The sequence below is a fragment of the Gossypium raimondii genome, chromosome 13, assembly GCF_025698545.1.
Source record: "Gossypium raimondii isolate GPD5lz chromosome 13, ASM2569854v1, whole genome shotgun sequence".
NCBI lineage: Eukaryota > Viridiplantae > Streptophyta > Magnoliopsida > Malvales > Malvaceae > Gossypium > Gossypium raimondii.
Genome location: NC_068577.1, coordinates 9,145,926 through 9,169,154, shown reverse-complemented (window position 1 = coordinate 9,169,154; position 23,229 = coordinate 9,145,926). Strand labels below are relative to the sequence as shown.

The 23,229-nt window shown below is 36.9% G+C and overlaps 2 protein-coding genes and 1 non-coding gene across 4 annotated transcripts; 1 reads left to right on the top strand and 2 right to left on the bottom strand.

Annotated features, from left to right (window-relative positions):
• The first annotated feature begins 665 nt into the window (after positions 1 to 665).
• LOC105783550 (mannan endo-1,4-beta-mannosidase 2) lies at positions 666 to 4,187 on the top strand. Of its 2 annotated transcripts, XM_052626100.1 has the most exons (6): positions 672 to 1,201; positions 1,536 to 1,668; positions 1,743 to 1,940; positions 2,662 to 2,784; positions 2,955 to 3,163; positions 3,546 to 4,187. In XM_052626100.1, the coding sequence occupies exons 2-6, from the start codon at positions 1,552 to 1,554 to the stop codon at positions 3,940 to 3,942; spliced, it is 1,044 nt and encodes a 347-aa protein (XP_052482060.1). In that variant the 5' UTR covers positions 672 to 1,201; positions 1,536 to 1,551; the 3' UTR covers positions 3,943 to 4,187. The 2 variants fall into 2 exon arrangements, with proteins under 2 accessions (XP_012464533.1, XP_052482060.1); XM_012609079.2 differs by having other exon boundaries at positions 666 to 1,668.
• LOC105783549 (callose synthase 12) lies at positions 4,122 to 10,597 on the bottom strand. Its single transcript, XM_012609076.2, has 2 exons — positions 5,162 to 10,597; positions 4,122 to 4,812 (listed from the first exon to the last, which is right to left on the bottom strand). Exon 1 carries the CDS (start codon positions 10,439 to 10,441, stop codon positions 5,168 to 5,170), a length of 5,274 nt encoding a protein of 1,757 aa, XP_012464530.1. The 5' UTR covers positions 10,442 to 10,597; the 3' UTR covers positions 4,122 to 4,812; positions 5,162 to 5,167.
• On the bottom strand, positions 7,432 to 7,512 carry LOC128036448 (small nucleolar RNA J33). Its single transcript, XR_008193243.1, has one exon. It is a non-coding gene; the product is annotated as a small nucleolar RNA J33 (small nucleolar RNA).
• Positions 10,598 to 23,229: the final 12,632 nt, after the last annotated feature.

The window sequence follows — 23,229 nt, the reverse complement described above, 5'->3', positions numbered from 1 at the left end:
GTTAGATATATATATATATATATATATGTTTTTTTTATCTCTTTATCGTGGTAGTGAAAGTTATTTATTGGAGAATGGAGACTGGGCATGGGTTCCAGCCACTTGAGTTCTCTTCCTTTGGGTACAATGATAATAAAGCAACGTGTGTCAACTTAGGACATTGTTCGTGACTTGGATGAAATCAGTCAGAATCTATTGAATGTGGTGAAATGATAAATATTATCATAAATTCTTCCTAATACATATAGATTGTGTAAATCCTTCGAAAATTATGTTCGAGCTATGTTAAGAAGATATGAGGGGGATATGTATAACCAGTTTCTTTATGGTGATTGGCTATTCTAACTAGAAAGCTTAAAAGCAGATATATAACCATATTTATATTCATAAAACTAATAAAAAGTTATTAAAGTAATGCACGTGGATGCGTTTCTCCGTAAGAATTTTTCTATCATATTAAAATGGGAGTGCCAAATGGAAGCGAACAAAAAGATTCAAAAAGAAAAGAAAAAGAAAAGGCCAAGAGGCCACAGTGTCGTGGAGACCAGAGAATCCAAGTTCCCATTGCACCGGCACCGCACATGATATGATGGAGTGTGAAATTATTTATTATTACTGTCATTATGTTAACCTACTAAACTTGATTTATTTAGTCATTGGGCAATCACAACCACTCTTCATTTGGTAAACCCTTTACAATAAGTTTCCCGAAAGCCGAGACTGCCTTGGACTGTCGGTATCAGATCACATTATATCATAATGATGATATTATTATTTTGTTTTGTTTACAGGTAGTTAATTTGGTATGGAGGCAGACAAGAAGGTCAAGAGACAGGGCCCATGGAGAGACTTGCTTCAGTTAAGTAGTTTAGGCGCAGATATATTAAATTTGAAGGAAACTGTGTCTCTGTGTGTATGTGTGGAAATCAGGTGGACAGTACAGTTGCATACGTCTCCATCTCATCTGATTTTAACCACCAACCAAGGAACCTAATACCCACACTATTCCTCCTCCTCCTCCTCCTCCTCCTCCTCCTCCTCTCTCTCTCATTGATCTTCTTTCTTTGCCTTCTTCTTGTTCAGTTTTTTTCTTCTTCTCAGCCTTGCTTGTAATTCCTTGCATCGTTTTCTGCTATAAAATTATCAATTCCTATACTGAACTTGTTGTGAAGAGTGATCTGCACTCTCATTTGATTCTAAGGTACCGTACTCTCTCAACTTTTGAACTTTATTTTAATTAGAGTTAGAGCCAAAAGGGTACCTAAATAAGCAGTTTCTGCATTCAAGTTGCTTACATTATATAGAAAGACGATGGGTGGAAATGGGGTGTTGTACCCAATTCTTGGATTTGCTACATGTGTGGCTTTTATTTACATGTCTTTTGGCGACTTGAAGCTTAGTAGTCTCCCTAAGGGACTAAGTTTAAGTTTTGTGGAAAGGAATGGGAGTCACTTCATTTTGGATGGTAAACCGTTATATGTGAATGGATGGAATTCATACTGGTTAATGGCTCATTCAATGGATGAAAATAGCAGGGGTAGGGTGAGTGTAATGCTGCAAGCTGGTGCAAAGATGGGTCTCACTGTTTGTAGAACTTGGGCCTTCAATGATGGAGGGTATGAGGCTCTCCAGATTTCCCCTGGCCAGTTTGATGAGCGAGTTTTCCAGGTATTTTTAATCATCTACACTTTTTTCTTTCAATCCATGATGATCAGCAACTTTACATTTTGGCATTATGGCAGGCCTTGGATTATGTCATAGCGGAAGCAAGTCGACATGGAATTAGGTTGCTTCTTAGCTTAGTAAATAACTTGCAAGCATATGGTGGAAAGACACAATATGTGAAGTGGGCATGGCAAGAAGGCATTGGTTTGAGCTCTTCTAATGATTCTTTCTTCTTTGACCCATCAATCCGCAAATATTTCAAGAATTATGTCTTGGTATCTATCAACTTTTCTGGATTTTCTTTTATCTCTTATATTTGAATCATTTTAATTTTATCAACATCATCTGGGGTATTACCCTTGGTTATATTTTGTGATGCAAATACATGGGAGTATAGGATTATCTGTATAAATTTCAGAAAAAAGTTTCCTTGTTGTAAACATGGTCATCCCTGGGTCTTGTTTCTACCTATGTAAGTATATAGCAGTGTTGAGGGTTCGTTCCTTCGGAGAAGTCTTCAAAGTATTGTCCACTAGGTAGCCGACCCGGTCCCCCAACAACTGAAGTTATTGTCTCTCAAGGAGAGTTTTTGTCTCCTGAAGAGGCTCTTGTCTCCTGTGCTTTGTCGAGAGCCTATGTGCCATGAACGGCTACCCTATAGGGACTGGTTCACAGAGCCAGGTCACCCACCAAGAGGCAACATGAGCGTCTCATCCGGCTTATAGGTCACATGTTGGGAGAATGACAGAGCACAGGAGACAAAACCTTTCCAGGGACAATACCTTTGGTTGTTGAGGTCCGACCAACTGTGTGACAGATGACACTTCGAAGACTAATCCCAAAAGAGCCGACCAACCCTCAACAAGCAGAAATATGGTTCTTTGGGAATAAGGATGAGAAATAGGGCAACTAACGGTATGCTATGAAATTTGAGAGGAAAATATAATTTCTTCTAAGCTGCAATGCTTTCTTACTTGATCTATTTCATTTCCCCAGACTGTCCTAACAAGGAAGAACACCATCACTGGAATTGAATATCGGAACGATCCAACCATCTTTGCTTGGGAGTTAATAAACGAACCCCGTTGCATGTCTGATCCTTCTGGGGATACTCTTCAAGTAAGTTATGACATCTTACACTATCAAGTAACAAAAAAAGAGAGGGCAAAGCTCAACTCTAGGGACTTCCTTGAAACTGAAACACAACGTCATTTTCTTTACTATATAATTTTATCTTTTTCTTTAGTAGAAGAACAAAGGCCTATAAAAGCTTTTTATGACAATTGCAGGAATGGATAGAAGAGATGACAGGTTTTATAAAATCAATAGACAAAAATCATCTATTGACCATTGGCCTGGAAGGATTCTATGGTCCTAAAAGCCCCAAGTCAGCTGTGAATCCAGGGGAGTGGGCATCAACCCTTGGATCTGATTTTGTCCGCAACTCCAACATTACAAATGTCGATTTTACCTCTGTTCATATATATCCTGACCATTGGTAAGCGCCATTCACTAACTATTTATGAAAATCGAAAACGTTTCAGTATGCATGCAAAAGAAGAATCTATTATATAAATCTGTGGTACCAGATTACAGAATGAAGCCTGGATTATTATCATATAGGGTGCTAAAGCATGGATAATGATAAACCTTGATGGCTATGTATGAGCTATCAAGTCTATCAAGTTGTGAAGCTAGTTTCATTCCTGCCTTTCACAAATGAACTTTGCTTGAAATTTTTCATTTTACAAATTGGCTATTATCCATGGTTTGATAAAAGAAAAACTGTTCACTGATATTTGTTTGAATTGCCTGAGGTCTAGTTTTTCTCTTATTTCTTCAATAAGCATCTCTATGGTTAATCTAATCTTGTTTGGCAGGTTTCATGATCTAGGATTTGAAGAAAAACAAAGGTATGTTTCCAAGTGGGTGCGTTCGCACATTGAAGATTGTGACAAAGAACTGAAGAAGCCTGTTATGTTCACAGAATACGGCTTGTCAAATCAGAACAAAGACTTCCAGGCATCCCAGAGAGAGCAGTTTTATAGGACTATTTTAGACATCATCTATAAATCTGCTAAGAAGAAAGGGTCTGGGGTGGGTGCTTTAGTCTGGCAATTCCTTGTTGAAGGAATTGAAGAGTACAACGATGATTTTGGGCTTGTGCCGTGGGAAACCCCATCCATTCACAAACTCACAATACAACAGTCTTGCAGATTGGCCATAATCCAAGGACTTAATCAACAAACTGGTAACTTGAAACAACTGTGTTCCTAGAGATACTAGGTGAGAAACCTCACTTGTATAACCATTTTTTATTTTTATTGTTTTTTTTTCTCATCACCATACTTGAAATTACATTTTCCAACCAATGGTATAGTTTTAGGAAGAATTCTAGGAATTGCTAGGGTTCAAAATTCATGCTGAATGCTTTGTTTGTCAAGTAGATGATGCAATTATTTCAATGTCTCGTTAAGACAGATCAAGAAGTACTTACATGAAACATGATATGAATGAACAAATAGCTGCATTTTTTGTTTCTGATAAAAGAATAACAAACAATTTCTACCACCTCACAACTCAACACAACCACTAAAGCTATACTCCCTTTCAAAACTGCAGAACTAGAAGCTGGCAATTAAGAAGCAACTCTAGTTCAAAATGGAACTAATGGCGACCACATTTCAAAACAGAAATGTTGCCAATCAACTTGAACATAAAGATTTCATGCTGAACTCGGCAAATTCGGCAATCGTACCATCACTGAGTCTTCAATATTCCATCTAAAAACCATTCACAAGCAATTCAAATATATGGCTGCAGGCTCGTTTGTTTATAAAGGATATCCAGTGGAAATAACAGCTTCAACAAGCATCCATCACAATTTCTTCCAAAACTTACTTTTTAACAGGTCAACCATCCCCAAATATCCCCATGGCCTGGCAAACTTGAAAGACAATTGCATTATTATGCAAAGCCACACTACTTTCATTTCAGACTCTTAATATACCTTCTACAAAGGCAATGCATGGCCAGGAATCATACAGTAGAATTTTAATAGCAAAAAGGCTGCAAAAACTTTACTACTCGCCACAAGAACGAAACACCTAAAACTCTGGAAACCCCTCATCTCCAATAAAACATTACCTGCACCGTTATAATCAGTCAAATTCAAAACATAACCCAATTAATTCCAATAAATCAAAGTATGAAACTAAGAGGGTGAACATGAATATGAACCAAGAAGACCAAAATAGGTTGGCTATCAAAACTTCCAAGTCCTATAATTAGACCGAACTTGAGGAGAATACAAGAGCAAAACCCATGGCTAATATGCATAATAACGGTGAAAATTAACAAATTAGACAGTTCACTGGAATTCAGAGTTCTAAAAACAGTTAATAAAAAGGAAGTAAATAATCAGGTACCAGAATAATTAAAATATGTCAGGGCAAAAGCAAACCATGAACCAGATTAGTAAGTGCTGATAAATTACCACAAATTATATGTCCCCGGATTTTTTCCCTGTAACAATCTGGAAGATCCTTAAACCCCTGCTAAATGCTTCATTAAATAAGATTCTTGTCTGCATTGACTGACATCCAGGCATCCAAGACAAAAATGCCACTGGGGCCATAACGATAACACCAAACAGGATATCATATAGCCGAGCCACATAAATCACTGAATCCCAAAGCCAGGTAGACTGCACTAAGGGCCGAAGTACTTGCGCAATAGATAGAAGTCCCCAGCCAGTGGGAATAAAAGCCAATAAACTGGTGAAAGCGTCAGAAAATTTAAAGGCCGTAAACTGAAGCAGCACAACAATAACAAGTATTCCAACAATGATTACAAGGAACTGAACAAGTCGAAAATATATGTGTTCCTTAGCTGCATATTTGTCCCGAGCATATGAGATAAGCAGAAAAATTCCAAATGCCACAAAAATGTATATCCAAGACAGTAAATATACAACAAAACTAGTACTATTAGCAGCAATACCTAGATGGTGTACAATCCCATACTGGAAAAAGAAAAATCGAAGGTCTAAAAGTATCTCTACTCGCTTTCCCCAGGGGCTAGTTGTCCTTAGATGTTCCTGCTCCTCATACCACCATCTCTCCCAGCTCTGTTCAGCCTTTGCAAACAGACCACCATCGTACCATATCCAGTTCATAAATTCATCAAAGTCATAAACAGTCTTTAACCAATCAAAACCAGAAGGATTGAATACAAAGGGTGCCATAATCCATGATATGACCAGAAACCAACTGGAGATAGTCATAGCTATGTAAACAAGTGTGTCCTTAGCTAAAGGACTGTAAGATGCATAAACTGTAAGTATTAGACCAAGCTCAATAGCCTTTATAAAATGGCTGCGAGCATACAACCTGTAATTTTCTGAAAAACTCTTGTGCTGCACAACAAAACCACGGCCAGTTGCCCGGTACTTGGCACCACCATGAAGGACAGTCCGGCCAAAGAAATGAGTACGGGTTCCCATGGAAAATGTGTAGAAAACAGATGAAAGTTGAAGCTGCATTGTCAAGAAATCCCAGACAGCTTGAAGGAATCCATGTTCAAGGGAATTCTCCACTATCATTGGAAGGGCAGTGAAAAGTCCAAGTTGGATGATGAATTGTTGATTCAAGATGGCACCAAGAGCTTTATTATTGTTGCTGTTAGCGACCTTCTCAACACCGCTAAGAGATAGATAAAGTCGGCTCCACAGAAAAACATATACAGTAAGAACGACCATCATCGTATTGAAGAAAAAGCCTACAGTAGTATAAAAGAATGATAACATCCGGAAGAAGTCCAGTCTATGACCTAGCCGATAGACATCTCTACTGAGAACTTGCTCACCATTCCCACTAGCAACCTTGGCTTCAAACATAGATATTTGATTCAACCCAACATCCCTTCCTTTGCCAACCTGGATGTATTCATGATGGGTGACATTGCCTCCTCGCAAAGTACAATTAAAGCCAGCAAAAATGTCCTCACTAATATTAATTACTCTGGAAGCTTTACTGATCCCACCTCGAGTCAAAAACCAAAACCTGTCAAAGATATCTGGATGGCCATAATGCATTCGAATTTTCAGAGGATTTGCCAAGACACGCTGTCCCAAAGTGACAAAACTTGTTTCTTGAGCTGACATAAACCAAGCAAGTGATGAAACAGATCCAGTAAAAATATGTTCCCTGACACCCAAGATTGTTGGCTTTCGTATCCCATAGTATCGCCCATATTCCTCCAAGAGATTGCGTATTTTCAGTGCCTCCTCAAAATAGCTGTCTTGGTTCATATCAATAGTTTGAACAGCATCACCACGGGTGAAGATAAGGGCATGGTTTTGATTCTCCGGTTTGCCCTCTCCAAGCCTCAATGGACCAGGCAATTTGACACGATAAATCTCCACCTCCTTCTGTAATTGCTGATCGTATTTCACAAGAACAGAGTAATACTCTTTCTCATCCCTCCCTGTGGAAACTTCATCAGCATAGGCAACTCGAAGGGCTTCATTGTGTTTCATCAGATATAGGATTTCCTCAGCTCGTGGATCCTTCTTGGCCTTCTGAGCCCCATAAATCTGGCAGGCAATCACATACGTGTATTTCATCGAAGAGGTTACCTGCTCATGGCCTTTGAATAAGAAACCTGTACTTGCCCTGCTTAAACTCCTGGGAGAAGGTGACCTCTCAGGATTTAAACTATCCAAACCAACATCTCTCCCCATAGAACCAAGCTCCCGTACCCCTTCTTTAATATCCATCTCTGATGCAGAATCAAGGAAAGCCAGTAACTTAAGAGCTCTAAAATAATACATCATTCCTCTGACAGTGCGCGAAAGTGTCTGGCCTCTGTAAGATGCCCAAAGCCTCAGATCTCTCATCTTGGTTGTCCATATCTCCTCATCCTTTACCATTCCCTCTCGCCGCATTCTTTCCATGAAATTTTTCCATTCATCATCATATATGGTCTGCAAATAATATAGGATGGAAATCCCATCTTCGTTTTCAGTTACGAGCTGTTCTTTGCTATAGAGCACCTCTTCATTGTAGTAAGGGGTGAGGACACTAAAGGCCATCATCTTCTCTACTTGGGGAGCATGAGGCATTTTCATAAAAAGCGAGTTGCTAAAGAATGCAATTCTACGTCTAGCCTCAATATTAGCTGGAATGTTCTGAACAGAATCCCTGGAGGTAAGAATTGTAAGCAATCGCCTAGCCTGCCGATAGAACTTCTTGTTGCTGGGGTCTGGCAACTTAACAGCATTCCCAAATAGCAGTCCTGCCATCACGGCAGGATCACGAGGTGCTAATCCATCCTCCCTCAGCTGTTCAACTGTCCTCTTGTCTTTGATAAAATCACGGACAACAATCTCATAAAGGGCCTGCAAGGTATTGACCACCAGGTTCACATCCTTCTTGGGCTTAGTCAATATCTGAACAAGTTTTATCAGCTTCATATGAATCTGTGGTAGCACAGTCATTTTAAATGTCTTGATGAACTTCTCGATCTCAATAGAATGATCGATTTCTTGAAACATAGCAGAGAGGATGGAATGCTCCTCAGACTGGACATTGAGGATTTCAAACATCATGTGCTTGACACTGTCATAAGCTTCGATCACAGCACAACGCCTGTATTCATTCTTGCATATTTTACTCCAAAGCAACTTATCAGGAGCATCGACCAACTCTTTTGACTCGCTGAGAGCAAGCAACAGCTCATTGCATAGCAAAATACATGGCCAGCAAATAACCCTGACATTCCAAGCATTATGGGGCAACTCTAGCAGCTCAACTTCTAGATCAGAGATAATATCTTCTTCCCTGAAAGTGGTAATTATCTCATTCCATATCAAGGCAAACTTGTGAGCCTCAACCTGGTTTGATTCAAGCTTCTTATAAGGTTTCCCGAACCCATATCTCAGCTTCAACCGGTGAATAGCATCTTTAATCTTGGCCTTATACGATCCTCTGGCAGTCATTAACTGCTCTTCAGGCATCAGATTGAACTGAATTGCACTGGCGAAGAACTGAAACCTCAAACTCAACTGCTGGATGTTTCTAATCTCACCTAAGTGCTGGAATAACCCCACTCCTGCTCCCACAAAGGAGGAATAAATTGAATACCATATCTGAATATCCATCAAGTAAATAAACACTACAGGCAACCACAACAACCCCACAGCGAATTTGTTACGACCACGATATGGCTCATCCCAGTCATATTCCTCCTCCCTAAGGTCCATTAATTGTTTGGTCGGTTTAATCATGGGTTCAATCTGCAAGAAATAACTAAAGGCAAATTTTGTAGCTAACACCACCGCCCAGAAAAGAGTATACCTAACATTATCAAAGAGCCCTTCCCTCAGTCCCCGACCAACAAAACTCTTACTCTGAAACCACCAAGTCATGAGATAACATATTCTCCAATTCGACTCCTCGATAAAGTTCCTAATCCAAGGAAGCACAAACAAAGCCAACGCTAGTACCTCCGGTAACACAAAAACAAATGCAACTTGTAGATAAAGGTACACCCGCCTATTAGCCTCCTCGCTCCACGTTTTATCTTTGTTTCTCTGCACCCAGATCCTTCTATAAAGAACTGCGAAAAGCATGATCCAGGCCAAAGCTACCACCACCTTTAACAGCATCCTAAGGCCAAGCCCCAGTTTTGCAAACGAAACACGGCTACACTGCATCCCTGCATCTAATAAAGCCTGCAGAAACCTCAACCCACTCCAGGTAACAAACACTGTCAAAATCCTAACCTGAACATCCCTAACTTTCAATGCTTGCCACGGATACTCCTCCCCTTCCCAAGCCACAAGAATCGCAGCCTGAAGAAACAAAAATAGCATCACCCAAAGCCTATCAAAACTCCTGTAAATATTGAAAAACGACCTTCGCTCCACGAACCCAGTTTTCCCAACACGTTTTCTCTTACTGGAAGTAACAAAAAATTTACACCCCGCGTCAATCGGCCACTTGAGTTTATGAAAACATCTCCGACCCCAAAAATACTCATTCAAATCATCATAATTCCTCCAAGCATGATGCGGTGCCGTTCCGTTCTTGCTACACTCAACTTCCATCTTTACTGTCTCGTATATCGGCTTCACAACACAGTTCAAAAACCCGTATTCTCCCAATGTCGACGGCATAGCAGGCTGACCAGTGTTCTGGTCGATATAATCTTCGAGAATCCTGTTTAATTCCATGGCCATGTTATGGAAGATATAGCAAATGCATTCAGGCATAAAACGGAGATTCGCAGATTCACCCCAGATCAGCAAATAAAGGCCGACGTAAAGTAAGTCACGGCGGTGATCAGAGTGAGAGCTGCGGCTGAACCATATGTTGGATTTCTTGCCCAAATAAGAGCACCAGTTAGTGTAGTTTTTGAGGAGTTTTCGGAGGAAAGTACGGAGGACGCCAACGTCGAGGATGTCAATGTTGTCGGGAGGAGGGGAGAGGCGCATCTGCGCATTGGCGAGGTGGAGGATCAGATGTTCCCTCTGGTTCTTGACGTTGTCGCGTTGGAAACCGAAGAAGAGAGCCAGCCAGTCTAGGAGGTCCATGGTAGGCAGTTGAGCCTGAGGTGGCATTCTTAGATTTCCGACGGTGCGTAGAGCGGCAATAGCGGCACGTACTTCGGGGAAACGGAGGGAAGGGTGGTTGAAGAGGAGGTTGTGGAGGGGGATTATGTTGTAAGGTTCATCTTCAGGTGGAGCTGAGCCCGACTGAGTGGCAGGACGCATTGCATTTGTTGGGAGATGGCGGGTTTATGTTAGCAGTTTGCTTTCCTTTTATGGAAACCGGAAAACTGATCAAATTAGGAAGGTTTTTTTTTTTCTTTTAAAATTTTTGAAAAGGCCTGGGCGGGTGGTATTGTTACTGAATGCGTGTCATCTTCTGAGCTCAGCGCTCTCGGGTCCTACTCCTAAGTCCTCGGCTTGGCACTTGCACTTTGACTGACTCCACCTTGATGTTCTCTTTTAAAATGAAGGGAACCCATTAACCCATGCCCCCATGTCTCCTTATACCAAACCAATATCTGAATATTAAAATATATTATCATTAATGTTGAAACCAACTTTTATTTTGAGAAACAAAAATTAGTTGTCGATGAAAATTGGAGTCGCCACCAATATTTTATTAAAGTGTGATTGTATCACCTAAAAGTAACATTGGTCTACGAGTTTTTAGAAAAACGGGTTCGGGAGTCAGTTACGTACGAGGAAGGATTAGCACCCTCGTAACGCCCAAAAATTGATACCAAATTGATTAATTAGTGTCCTGATGTCGAGAGTTGAAAAATGCGATCCTTAGTTAAATTAAGTTGTTCATTAAGACTCTCTCATTTTGGAGAAGAAAATGTCACACCCAATGCGTTAGGGCACGATATTTTATTTCTTCAAAAATCAGTTTGTCCAAGAAACTCATGTAATAAATTTAAAAGAATATTCAATTGTTTAAGATTTAAGAAGAAATCGCGGCCCAATACATTAGGGCACAATTTCTTAAAATCCTAAACATTGAATATTTCCTTTATTAATTTTTAGAAAGAAAAAAAATATTTATCTCGAGAAATCAACACGTCACATCCAATGCATTAGGACACAACATATTGAATTCCCGATGACAAGCTTTTTATTTTGTTTGTTTTAAAAACATTCTCGATAATTAAATTCAACGAAGAAATTTGGAACCCAATACGTTAGGGCTCAATCTTTTCGAAGAGTCTAAATTTGAGTATTGCCTTTATTTTCGAAGTTTTCTATTTTATAAATTCGAGTAAAAAACAATATAATGTTTCATTGGATGTATGTATAAATGCCGCTTTAACAAATAACAATAATAAATACAACAATGATATAGAAATAATATAAACATAAATAAGGAAAAAAATAAACAATGACATGTAAAGTATCAAGTAAATGAGCAAAAAAAAAGACATTCTTTTAAAATGTAAATGAAAGCATAAATCAATAAACAATTGAAGGAAATAAACAAAAATATAAAGAATAAAAGGTACATAATATATATATTGAAATTATAAAGAATAAAATACATATACATGTGTTTACATATAAAATTTTGGACTATAGAATTTATAACAAAATATATATAATGCATTTATGAAAATAAAGAAAATATATAAATATACATATATATATTATAACATATGTGTTAAAAGTATAAGTTTGTATTTAAGCAAATAAAAAAATATAGACATGTGCATATATATATATAAATATAAAAAATATTCATTAGAAACAATATACAAATCAATAAATAAATTATACACAAATCAACAAAATAAAAACAAGCCACAGAAAATAAGAACGCAAGAGAGAGAAATTTGACTAAATACTCTTAAGAATTATTATTACTCCCCAACTCTCAGTCCTTTACAATGAAGGGAGAGGCATCTATTTATAGTTGAGCCTCCCCAAATCCAACGGTACAGATTAATTACATCAACAACTAAGATTAAAAGGTATCTACAAATTAAATCTCTAAGATTACAAAATTATATCTTCTAAGATTGCATATCATATCTAAGATTACATATCATATCTAAGATTGCATATCCTTGAAGATTATGTTTCCATATGCATCAAGCTTGTAGATAGACCTTCAACCTTTTCAAGTAATGGGCCATCCCGATTAGGCCAAATGATATAATTTTGGACTTTATTTTATTATTTTGGGTTTATTATTTTTTTATGAGCCCGGGCTAAATTGGCCTATTACAGCTGCCCCTCTTTGCTCATTATCATGTAACGAGAACGGAGCAAAGACTTTAGAAATGGCCAATTTTGCCTAGTCGTGCTAGACTTTAGCGCTCTTCTTCTTCTTCAAATAGCCTCATTCCTTCCTACTGCATCTTCAGAGGTATAGGAACTGGTGCTTCAACGTACTCCACTGTAATGCCGGGGAGATAGGATTTTCACGTTGTGGTTTTTCAAGAGAACAAAATTTACTATCTTTAATCTGCTCTACTGCAACTTTAGGGAGACAAGACTTATCACTCTAATCCACTCCACTAAAAATTTAGGCAGGTAGGATTTGTTTATTCAGTCTGCCCCACTACAATTTCAGGGGATAAGACTTGTCATCTTCAGTCTTTTAAATTGCAATGTTGGGGAAACAAGATTCGCCGTCGTAGCTTCAATCTGTTCCACTACACCGCCAGGGAAGTAAAATTCGCCGTTTGCGGCTTCAATCTTTTTAATTGCAATGTTGGGGAAACGAGATTCGCCGCCGTAGCTTCAATCTGTTCCACTACACCGCCAGAGAACTAAAATTCGTGATTGTGGCTTCAATTGCAATGTTGGGGAAACGAGATTCACCGTCGTAGCTTCAATCTGTTCCACTACACCGCTAGGGAAGTAAAATTCACCGTTTGTGGCTTCAATCTTTTTAATTGCAATGTTAGGGAAACGAGATTCGCCATCGTAGCTTCAATCTGTTCCACTACACCGCTAGGGGAGTAAGATTCGCCGTTGTGGCTTCAATCTTTTTAATTGCAATGTTGGGGAAACGAGATTCACCGTCGTAGCTTCAATCTGTTCCACTACACTGCTCACGGAGTAAGATTCGCCGTTGCAGCTTTAATCTGCTCCACTGTAATGCCAAAGAGATAGGATTCGCTGCCCACAGCTTCAATCCGCTCCACTTCAGCTAATCCAAGCCTTAACGCCAGGGAGATAAGATTCACTGTCGTGGCTTCAATCTGCTCCGCTACAACGTCAGGGAAGTAAGAATCGCCGTTTTGGCTTCAATCTATTTCACTGTAATGCCAAAGAGATAGGATTCGCTGCCCACAGCTTTAATCCACTCTGCTTCAGCTATTTCAAGTCTTAACGCCAGGGAGATAAGATTCGCTGCCCTCAACTTTAATCTACTCCGCTATAACGTCAGGGAAGTAAGATTCACAATCTTCAACCTATTCCACTGCTAACTAGGGAGATAGGACTTACAATCTTCAACCTATTCCTCTAATGACCAGGGAGATAGGACTGGGGTCATCGATCTGCTTCACTGTTGGTGCAGGAAGGCAATATCTGCTATTTTTAACCTGCTTCGCTGCAACCTAGGGAGGCAAGGCTGGTGTCTTATATCTGCTTCGCTGTTGGTGCAGGAAGGGTAGAAGAATCTAACTTTTTCTCAATCCACTCCTATCATAATTCAAGAATACAGAATGTGAAACTCTTTGGTTCTTTACACCATTCCCAGGTTGTCATACCAAATGCTTATGCACAAATGAAGAATTTTCTTGTCAAAAGGAACTTCTTCCTATCACAAGGCGATCATCGCTTATTTGTTCAATGAAGCTTTGTCTCCAACACCCCATTTTGTCATTTTGTTCATTCAATGTTTTTAACAACAAAATCCAAAGAGAAAATCTTAATTTAGACTCTTCCTTCTCAGATTTCCAACCTTTAAACTTGGTGCACTCTAAACAATAGTCCTGTTTCAGGTTCCCGTATTATTTAGAAACTTCTAGAGTAATATTCAAAACTTCCCTTTTGAAAGTTTTATTAGTCCATTAATCGTTATTCTAATGCAACATGCTTGCAAAAAGAACAAAACGATGGATAAAATAGAATTGATTTGAAAGCATAGCTTGCAATGAATAAATTATCAAGAATATTGAGAATAAAAGAGGAATTGACTTTTATCTTGAAAAAGAATGATGTATTCCAAGAATAAGCAAATATAAATAGTATAAAAACTAGGTGCCCCAGATATCGCAGCTTGAACTTCTTTGTACAAACTTCCTAAAGACCATTCTGAGTATGGCATGTGCTTAGGAGATCTACATTACTCTGTCGATGCCCCAAGATGTCGCGTACCCTTTCCTGCCATCTCAGGCATAGCAAGATCACCGCATACCCCATTTTGATCAACTTTTGAGTAACTCTGATCATCTCATGCCCCATTTTGATCCAAAATTTGAGCCGCCCTTTCAGGTTTTCAACTTAAATCCCTTTTGGTCTCAAGGTGCCCTTTGCAGGTTTTCGCCTTGGCCTCTCTTTTTCCTCTTCTTCTTTATTTTTCTTTTTCTTTTTTCTTTTTTTCTTTTCTTTTTTTCCATCATCATTTTTCCATCATTTTTTTGAATCTGAACTCATAGGATTAGGCAAGTCCTTGTTCTCCCTTTTGATCAGAATCAATGCTTTTCTAGGTAAAATCTTCCACCTTCATCTTGTATGCGTAAGATCTTCATTGTGATCAAATTTCTTTCATAGAGCCTTTTAGGGCGAAATTTAACTATGACGAAAAAAATTTGGATCTTCCTCTCCAATTAGGATGAAATCCAACAATAGATAAATGACAACTTGACTTCGACGGGCAAAATCATGATGAGCCAAAGAAGAAGGCATTGCCCCAGCAAAGAATTCTAAATGCATCGTTCATGATGTTAATCTTGAACATACTGTAAATTTTTGATATCGTGCTATTGTTCAAATTGCAATGACAGTGCTTAATCCAGGCATATTCTGGTATGACCATGCGAAGATATCTTTGAATTCTTGAAGTAACTCAACAACGTTTTGCTTTGTTTCTTCAGTCATGCATGTTCCCTCAAGGTCACAATCTCTATTGTCTCCTCAGGAGGTAAATTTGTTTCTCTTCTTGCTCTTCTATCCTCAACAAGTCAGGAGATAAGCTACAATTTATGTCATTTTCAAAGTCATGAAATCCCTCTAAACACATGCCTCACTCAAAAGAAAATTCTGAGCCTGTAGCAGCGTCACTCATGTTATCGATATCTGGGGACCCATAATAAATATCAAAGAATATACAAAAGAATGTATGAATTTATGAATAACTATTTGTTCAATTATGATTACGAATGAATAAATGAATAATGTGGAAGAAAATCCAAAAGAATGAAAGAATAATTATTCGAGAAGAATGAAAGAATATTGGCTCTAAAATGAATGCAAAGATGTATTTTATTAGAATAACGACGTTCAGACATGAGCCTATTTCATAAAGGAATTCTTATTGCTTCTAGGGTAAAGGCAACAAGTGTGTTCTGAACATTACTCTAAGTAAGCTCTAGATGCTACAGAGATTTCTTCTACAATCAGATTATTTAGAACACTCTCAAGTTTATAAGGGTGGATGTCTAACAAGGTTCCTTTTCAAGTGTGTCTTCATATATGGCATTGATGTGATTGTTTCCCACCACTTCTTCATACATTGCATTCAACCTATTATCAATCATGATTGGGTAGTGGATTTTCTACACTAGATGAGTCACCAAACTTGACAACACCCATGTTGATTAGTCTTTCAACTAGCTTTTTAAATGTAGTGCAATTCTCAATTGAGTGCCCCATAATTCCCGCATGATAATCGCATTGTGCACTTGCGTCATACCATTTGGGGTACGGAGGCTATAGAGGCTTTACATGAAAAGGGGAAACAACATGCGCCTTGAATAAGATTTGATACAGCTCCTTATACGACATTGGAATTGGCGTGAATTGGAGCTTCCCAGTACCTTGCTTTACACCTGATTCTTGTCTTGATGAACCCTGCTGATTAGCAACCACTTTTCTTGGTTGATTCACCGCAATTGATATACTGTTCACCTCATTTTCTTTTGAGGCTTGCCTTCTGTTATTTCTTCCAGCATCAATCTTTCCACTTCTGATAGCATTTTCTATCATTTCACCATTCATAACTATGTCAGAAAAGCTTTTTATGGCACTTCCTAACGTATGTGTGATAAATGAGACCTTCAATGTGTTAACGAAAAGCATGATCATCTCTCTTTCTAGAAAAGATGGCTGAACTTGGATGGCAACCTCCCTTCACCTCTGTGCGTATTGCCTAAAACCTTCACTGGGCTTCTTTTCCATGTTTTGTAGAGTGATTCTATCAGGTACCATGTCAATTACATGATTGTACTGCTTTACGAATGCCTGTGCTAAATCTCTCCATGAATTAATCTTGGTACGGCTCAATTGATTGTACCACTTGGATGCTGCCCCTGTGAGGCTATCCTGGAAATAATGTATCAGTAGTTGGTCGTTATTAACATACCTAATCATCCGCCTACAAAACATGGTAATATGAGCTTCGGGGATACAAGTTCCATTGTACTTCTCAAACTCGCGCATTTTGAATTTGTAAGGGAGTACTAAATCTGGAACTGAACTCAATTATTTAGCATCGATCCCACGATAGTTTTCAGTGATCTCCATCACCTTAAACTTTTCTTCGAGCCATTTATACTTTTCTTCTACCTGTTTTGGCAATTCATCTTTCATTTTCTCTTTTTCAGCTGTTTTGTCGAAGTCAGGGATAGCAGGATTAACAAAGTTGTCTCCGGGGTTAGAGCCTGATCTAGCTTGAAAATTCATTGGTGTTACAGCACCGGTCTGAAACTACTGAGGCTTGATGGTTCCAGAAGACTTGCGCGGATATACCTCAACATGCTGAGGGGTAAAGCCTGGGGGATAAACAGGTCCCTCACTGTCTCCTTCTTCAACATTGAGCACAGAGCCCTTTCCTTTATCAGTTACTCCGATCAACAACTGAGTTAATCGAGCCATCATACTCCCTTGAGATTCCATCATTTTGTCCATCATTTTTTGCTGAATTTTCTCAAACTGTTCATTCATTTGTTGTTGAAGCTGATCTTGCATCTCCTTTTGGAACTGTTCTAGCCTTTCCATCCTTTGGTCAATGTCATTAGTTTTCGATCGAGTACCGTAGCGGTGTTTGGTGGGTTGGATGGTTTCCAGATTAACTGAAATGAATTTACTCAATTAGACTCTTTCAATGCATATGATGTCATGTAATGCAGATGCATGAAATGAATGCCTAAAGAGACATTGATTCTGATTCAATTACATTTACAAAACTTTTCTAGAAAACAAATCTCTTTACATAAAATGGATATTTATATGGCCTTGCCCTCATAGGCGAAGACATTCGATCCTCTTCTTCATTCGAGCGTTAAGATAAATCTCACGAACACTTCAAAAGGGACGTCTCTTCCATCTCCTCTTTGCTTGATCCGGGCTGCAACTCATTGCTCACTCATCCTCGTGATGCTCGTTGGCTTCTCTTTAAGAAAGTTCAGCAGCTCTCGAATAATCTTTGTTATCTTGAATCCTTGGGCAACGGAGCCATAGTCGTGTAGTACTCCATTAAACTATCATCCTTCTCTTATCATGTTTTCTTGGACCATATTCGGACAACCATATTATCATCCACTTTATCAAGAAACTCATTTATTATGACAAGCTCTCTATTTAGCAACTAAACGTGAATCAACACCTCTTTTTTATGACGAAAATGCAATGCAATCGCAACCAAAAAGAAAACAGGTTAGTACAAAGTTAAAGCAAGAATAAATAGAAAACCTATTCGGGTGAACACTAGGGGTTTGACATAGCTTTACCTAGGGCAAGTTCCTAAGGTTCATTATATAAGGTTCGGTTTCTAAGGCAAAGGTACCCGACGCAGCAGATTCCTCGATCTTCACCCATTATAAGCTCATATAGATCAAGTTCGGTTCAGGGGAACACATTTTCTCTATGACTATACGGAGATGATAATCTCACGAAGGCATAAGTACCGATGTATTCCGAAAGCGATCCACTATCCTATACGGAGGTGAAAACCTCACGAAGGAATAGTTTCTCACTCCCACTTAAAAGGGTAAAATCATTCAACTCTTGTAATGTATAATGCAAAGATCAATTAAGCAAGAAAATAACGAATGCAAAAGGATCTCATGAATTTTTTTTAAAAAAAATTTTCTCGACCATAAGACAAAATTTAATCAACTTTTTGGCTCGACTCTCTTATTTTTTAAAACTTCCCCAGTGGAGTCGCCAAGCTGTCGAAACCAACTTTTATTTTGAGAAACAAAAATTAGTTGTCGATGAAAATTGGAGTCGCCACCAATCTTTTATTAAAGTGTGATTGTATCACCTAAAAGTAACCTTGGTCTACGAGTTTTTAGAAAAACGGGTTCGGGAGTCAGTTACGTACGAGGAAGGATTAGCACCCTCGTAACACCCAAAAATTGGTACCAAATTGATTAATTAGTGTCCTGATGTCGAGAGTTGAAAAATACGATCCTTAGTTAAATTAAGTTGTTCATTAAGACTCTCTCATTTTGGAGAAGAAAATGTCACACCTAATGCGTTAGGGCATGATATTTTATTTCTTCAAAAATGAGTTTGTCCAAGAAACTCATGTAATAAAATTTAAAAGAATATTCAATTGTTTAAGATTTAAGAAGAAATCGCGGCCCAATACATTAGGACACAATTTCTCAAAATCCTAAACATTGAATATTTCCTTTATTAATTTTTAGAAAGAAAAAAAATATTTATCTCGAGAAATCAACACGTCACATCCAATGCATTAGGACACAACATATTGAATTCCCGACGACAAACTTTTTATTTTGTTTGTTTTAAAAACATTCTCGATAATTAAATTCAATGAAGAAAATTAGAACCCAATACGTTAGGGCTCAATCTTTTCAAAGAGTCTAAATTCGAGTATTGCCTTTATTTTCAAGTTTTCTATTTTATAAATTCGAGTAAAAAACAATATAATGTTTCATTGGATGTATGTATAAATGCCGCTTTAACAAATAACAATAATAAATACAACAATGATATAGAAATAATATAAACATAAATAAGGAGAAAAATAAACAATAACATGTAAAGTATCAAATAAATGAGCAAAAACAAAAAGACATTCTTTTAAAATGTAAATGAAAGCATAAATCAATAAACAAATGAAGGAAATAAACAAAAATATAAAGAATAAAAGGTACATAATATATATATTGAAATTATAAAGAATAAAAGACATACACATGGGTTTACATATAAAATTTTGGACTATAGAATTTATAACAAAATATATATAATGCATTTATAAAAATAAAGAAAAATATATAAATATACATATATATATATATATTATAACATATGTGTTAAAAGTATAAATTTGTATTTAAGCAAATAAAAAAACATAGATATGTATGTATATATATATATATATATATATATATATATAAATAAAAAATATTCATTAGAAACAATATACAAATCAATAAATAAATTATACACAAATCAACAAAATAAAAACAAGCCACAGAAAATAAGAACGCAAGAGAGAGAAATTTGAGTAAATACTCTTAAGAATTATTAGTACTCTTAAGAATTATTATTACTCCCCAACTCCCAGTCCTTTACAATGAAGGAAGAGACATCTATTTATAGTTGAGCCTCCCCAAATCCAACGGTACAGATTAATTACATCAACGGCTAAGATTAAAAGGCATCTACAAATTAAATCTCTAAGATTACAAAATCATATCTTCTAAGATTGCATATCATATCTAAGATTACATATCATATCTAAGATTGCATATCCTTGAAGATTATGTTTCCATATTCATCAAGCTTGTAGATAGACTTTCAACTTTTTCAAGTAATGGGCCATCCCGATCGGGCCAAATGATATAATTTTGGACTATGTTTTATTATTTTGGGTTTATTATTTTTTATGAGCCTGGGCTAAATTGGCCTATTACAATTAACATAATAGAGAAAAGGTTGTATGAAATAGTACCTTCACGTCTTCTTATATTATTTTCTAATTATCTAATTATATTTCAGTAATTTTTTCATGGCATTGATCAAGAATTTTGAAAAAAAATTTTACTTTGAATTTTAAATTGTGAACTTGAACCCAAAACTTGTACTGTGAATTCAAACCCAAACTTAAACCTCAAACCCTAAACTCGATAAATATTTTTTTTCAATAATTTAATGATATTTTAATAATTTTTTCCATGGCAGTAAGACATATTTTTGGAAAATTTTTACCCTAAAGATTGAACCTTGAATCGTGAACTCGAACTCAAACCTTGAACTGTGAATTCAAACCCAAACTCAAACCTCGAACCCTAAATCCAAACCCAAAACCCAAAACTTTGAACCCAAAACCTTGAATTTGGCATTTTGGTTTAGGATTTAGGGTTTAGTGTTTGACTTTAATGCTTAAGGTTTAGTGTTTTGAGTTTAGGTTTATGGTTTAAAAGTTAAGTTTAGGGTTTAGGGTTCATAGTTCTGGTTTAAAAAATTTCCAAAATTATGTATCAATGACATGAAAAAATCGTTGAATTATCATTAAATAATTAGAAAGGGATAGAGGATGACATGGCGCCCCTGTTTCATACAATCTTTTCTCCAACATAGTAATACGATATTATTACTTTTATCGTTATTGATATAAATATTTGTGAACTTAGTTTTAATGCACTATCATTAAATTATGTAGTGAAAATATCACAACTGTTTTATTATTTATACTAGCTTTTATGGATCCCCACTTTCTGTTTGACTCATGGTCTTGGTAAAAGATTTTGACCATCCATTTTCTTTTCGAAAACTTGAGTCGCCCACTCTGAAGGATAGTCCACTTACTTGGAGAATATCCTTACAAAGACTTACTTTTTAGGTGTAAACACTCCTCAAGTGTAAATATGCCTCTAAAGACCATTAGGCCCCACCTGAACATAACAACCTTTTACTCTTTCAATAGAATAGGGCCTATTATGCACGTCTTGCACGCATTCTTTAATGGCAACCCTTTTGCAACAACTTATCACATCACACAAGTAAATAATAGGAGCCCTCTTATAAATACTCTCCTTAAGGATGAGAAAGGGATCTTTTGGCTTCCTTAGCAAGCTTTGAACACTTATCCTCTTCAGTCTTTTCCTCAAATTTTTTCCTATCATTTTGTCTCTTTCGACTCTCCGCCTCTCAAGGTGAACCGACCTCCTCAACACCACCATAGTGCCCTACTTGTCTTCTTCATTGCTGTAAACTGAATCAACACTTACAATATAAATTTTATAACTTAAACTTATATATTAAAACTTCTTAAAGTTAAATCATGTATGAGTGTTTGGAAAGTCATAATGTAATTGGATTTGTGTAATTACTTACGAAATTATTTCAATCCTCACCATCTTCCTTAATAATTGAAAAGGAAAATTTTTATCTTGGTAATAGTGATCTCACCATGTCAAATGGAGAATTCATAATACGTTTGACACATATCACACTATTTATTTTTAAAAGAAAAAAATGGTTGGAAGCCACATGTTGTAATTTTTTTCACATGGCTTCTAGCTTAAATTTTAAAAATAAAAAAAGAATGAATATTGAACTTGCCATATCAGACGATAAGTTCAACTAGTAGCAGATATTTGTCAATTCTTTGAAAAGTTGATCATTGTTTCCACGTCCAATGATGGATTTAACAAGGGTTGTAAAAGTGGAAAAAATGATTAAACCTTTTCTAGTGGTGGTTTCACCACTCCGGGATTCCAAATTCGAATTTAAAATTACTAAACTACCCGAGAGCCCTTTATATAAACTCATTCCTTTTTTCATTTATTTCACATACAAATCATTCTACTTTTACTCTTAGTTAGCATTTGGTATGATGGAAAATGGTCACTTTCATGGAAATTTATTTAGTTGAAAAGTGATTACAACGTTTGCTACTTCAAATTTTATTTACTTGCTTTAGAATTTAACTTTTCCTTGGGAGTTACTTTCTTACAAACATGGAAATGTGTGTAACACCCTTTACCTGACCCGATCGACAGGTTTGGTTACAAGATGTCACATTATACTTACATTTCTAACTTGAACAATTTACAACCAAATTGTATGACTAACATGAATAAGACAACCAATTAAACATTTTATAATCATACTTAATTCGAATATTATCTGCAACAATCTTATCATATTTGACTGGTTGATCTGCCAAACTAAAACGCTACAGTTACAAATTCCTAGTTTAAGTTATTAACATGCGAACTTATGAAAAGATTAACAATAATGTCTTTATTATATTTAAACGATTATTCATCATAGAATATAATATATCAAGTTCATACGTAATTACAAAAATTCAAACCCTAATGTTCGGCCTCTAAGTTGCCCCCACTATATGCATGTTACAAATAACAACACAAATTCACCTAAGCTTGAACGAATTCTGACTTGATCCCTCTTCAGCTCTTTATATAAACCATCATACATGGAAACCGTAATAAAGACTAAGTAAGTTCAAATGAACTTGGTGAGTTACTAATATAACACACCATTTATAAATTTATAAATTAGAACTTTATGGGTCTGATCTCCTATTTGACGTCACTTGCACTAGTAAAATTCGCACATCTTCTTGGCGTACTTTGTCCTTCCTAGCATTGACTCAACTTGAAAATTTGTACACTTCTGCACTGACACAATCCTTCATTTCTATCACTCGTGTTATAGGCTACATTGCGGAATGATTTTGCTTACCTATTTGTACTAATTTCATACAAGATGGATTATTACTTCTTTTGCATCAAAACATATGCGAATTACCTTAGCAATTATTATCATTATGAATTAACGTACAGTGGATTGATTCTAGAAAACTCATGCATGGAGATTCACACTTGGCGAGC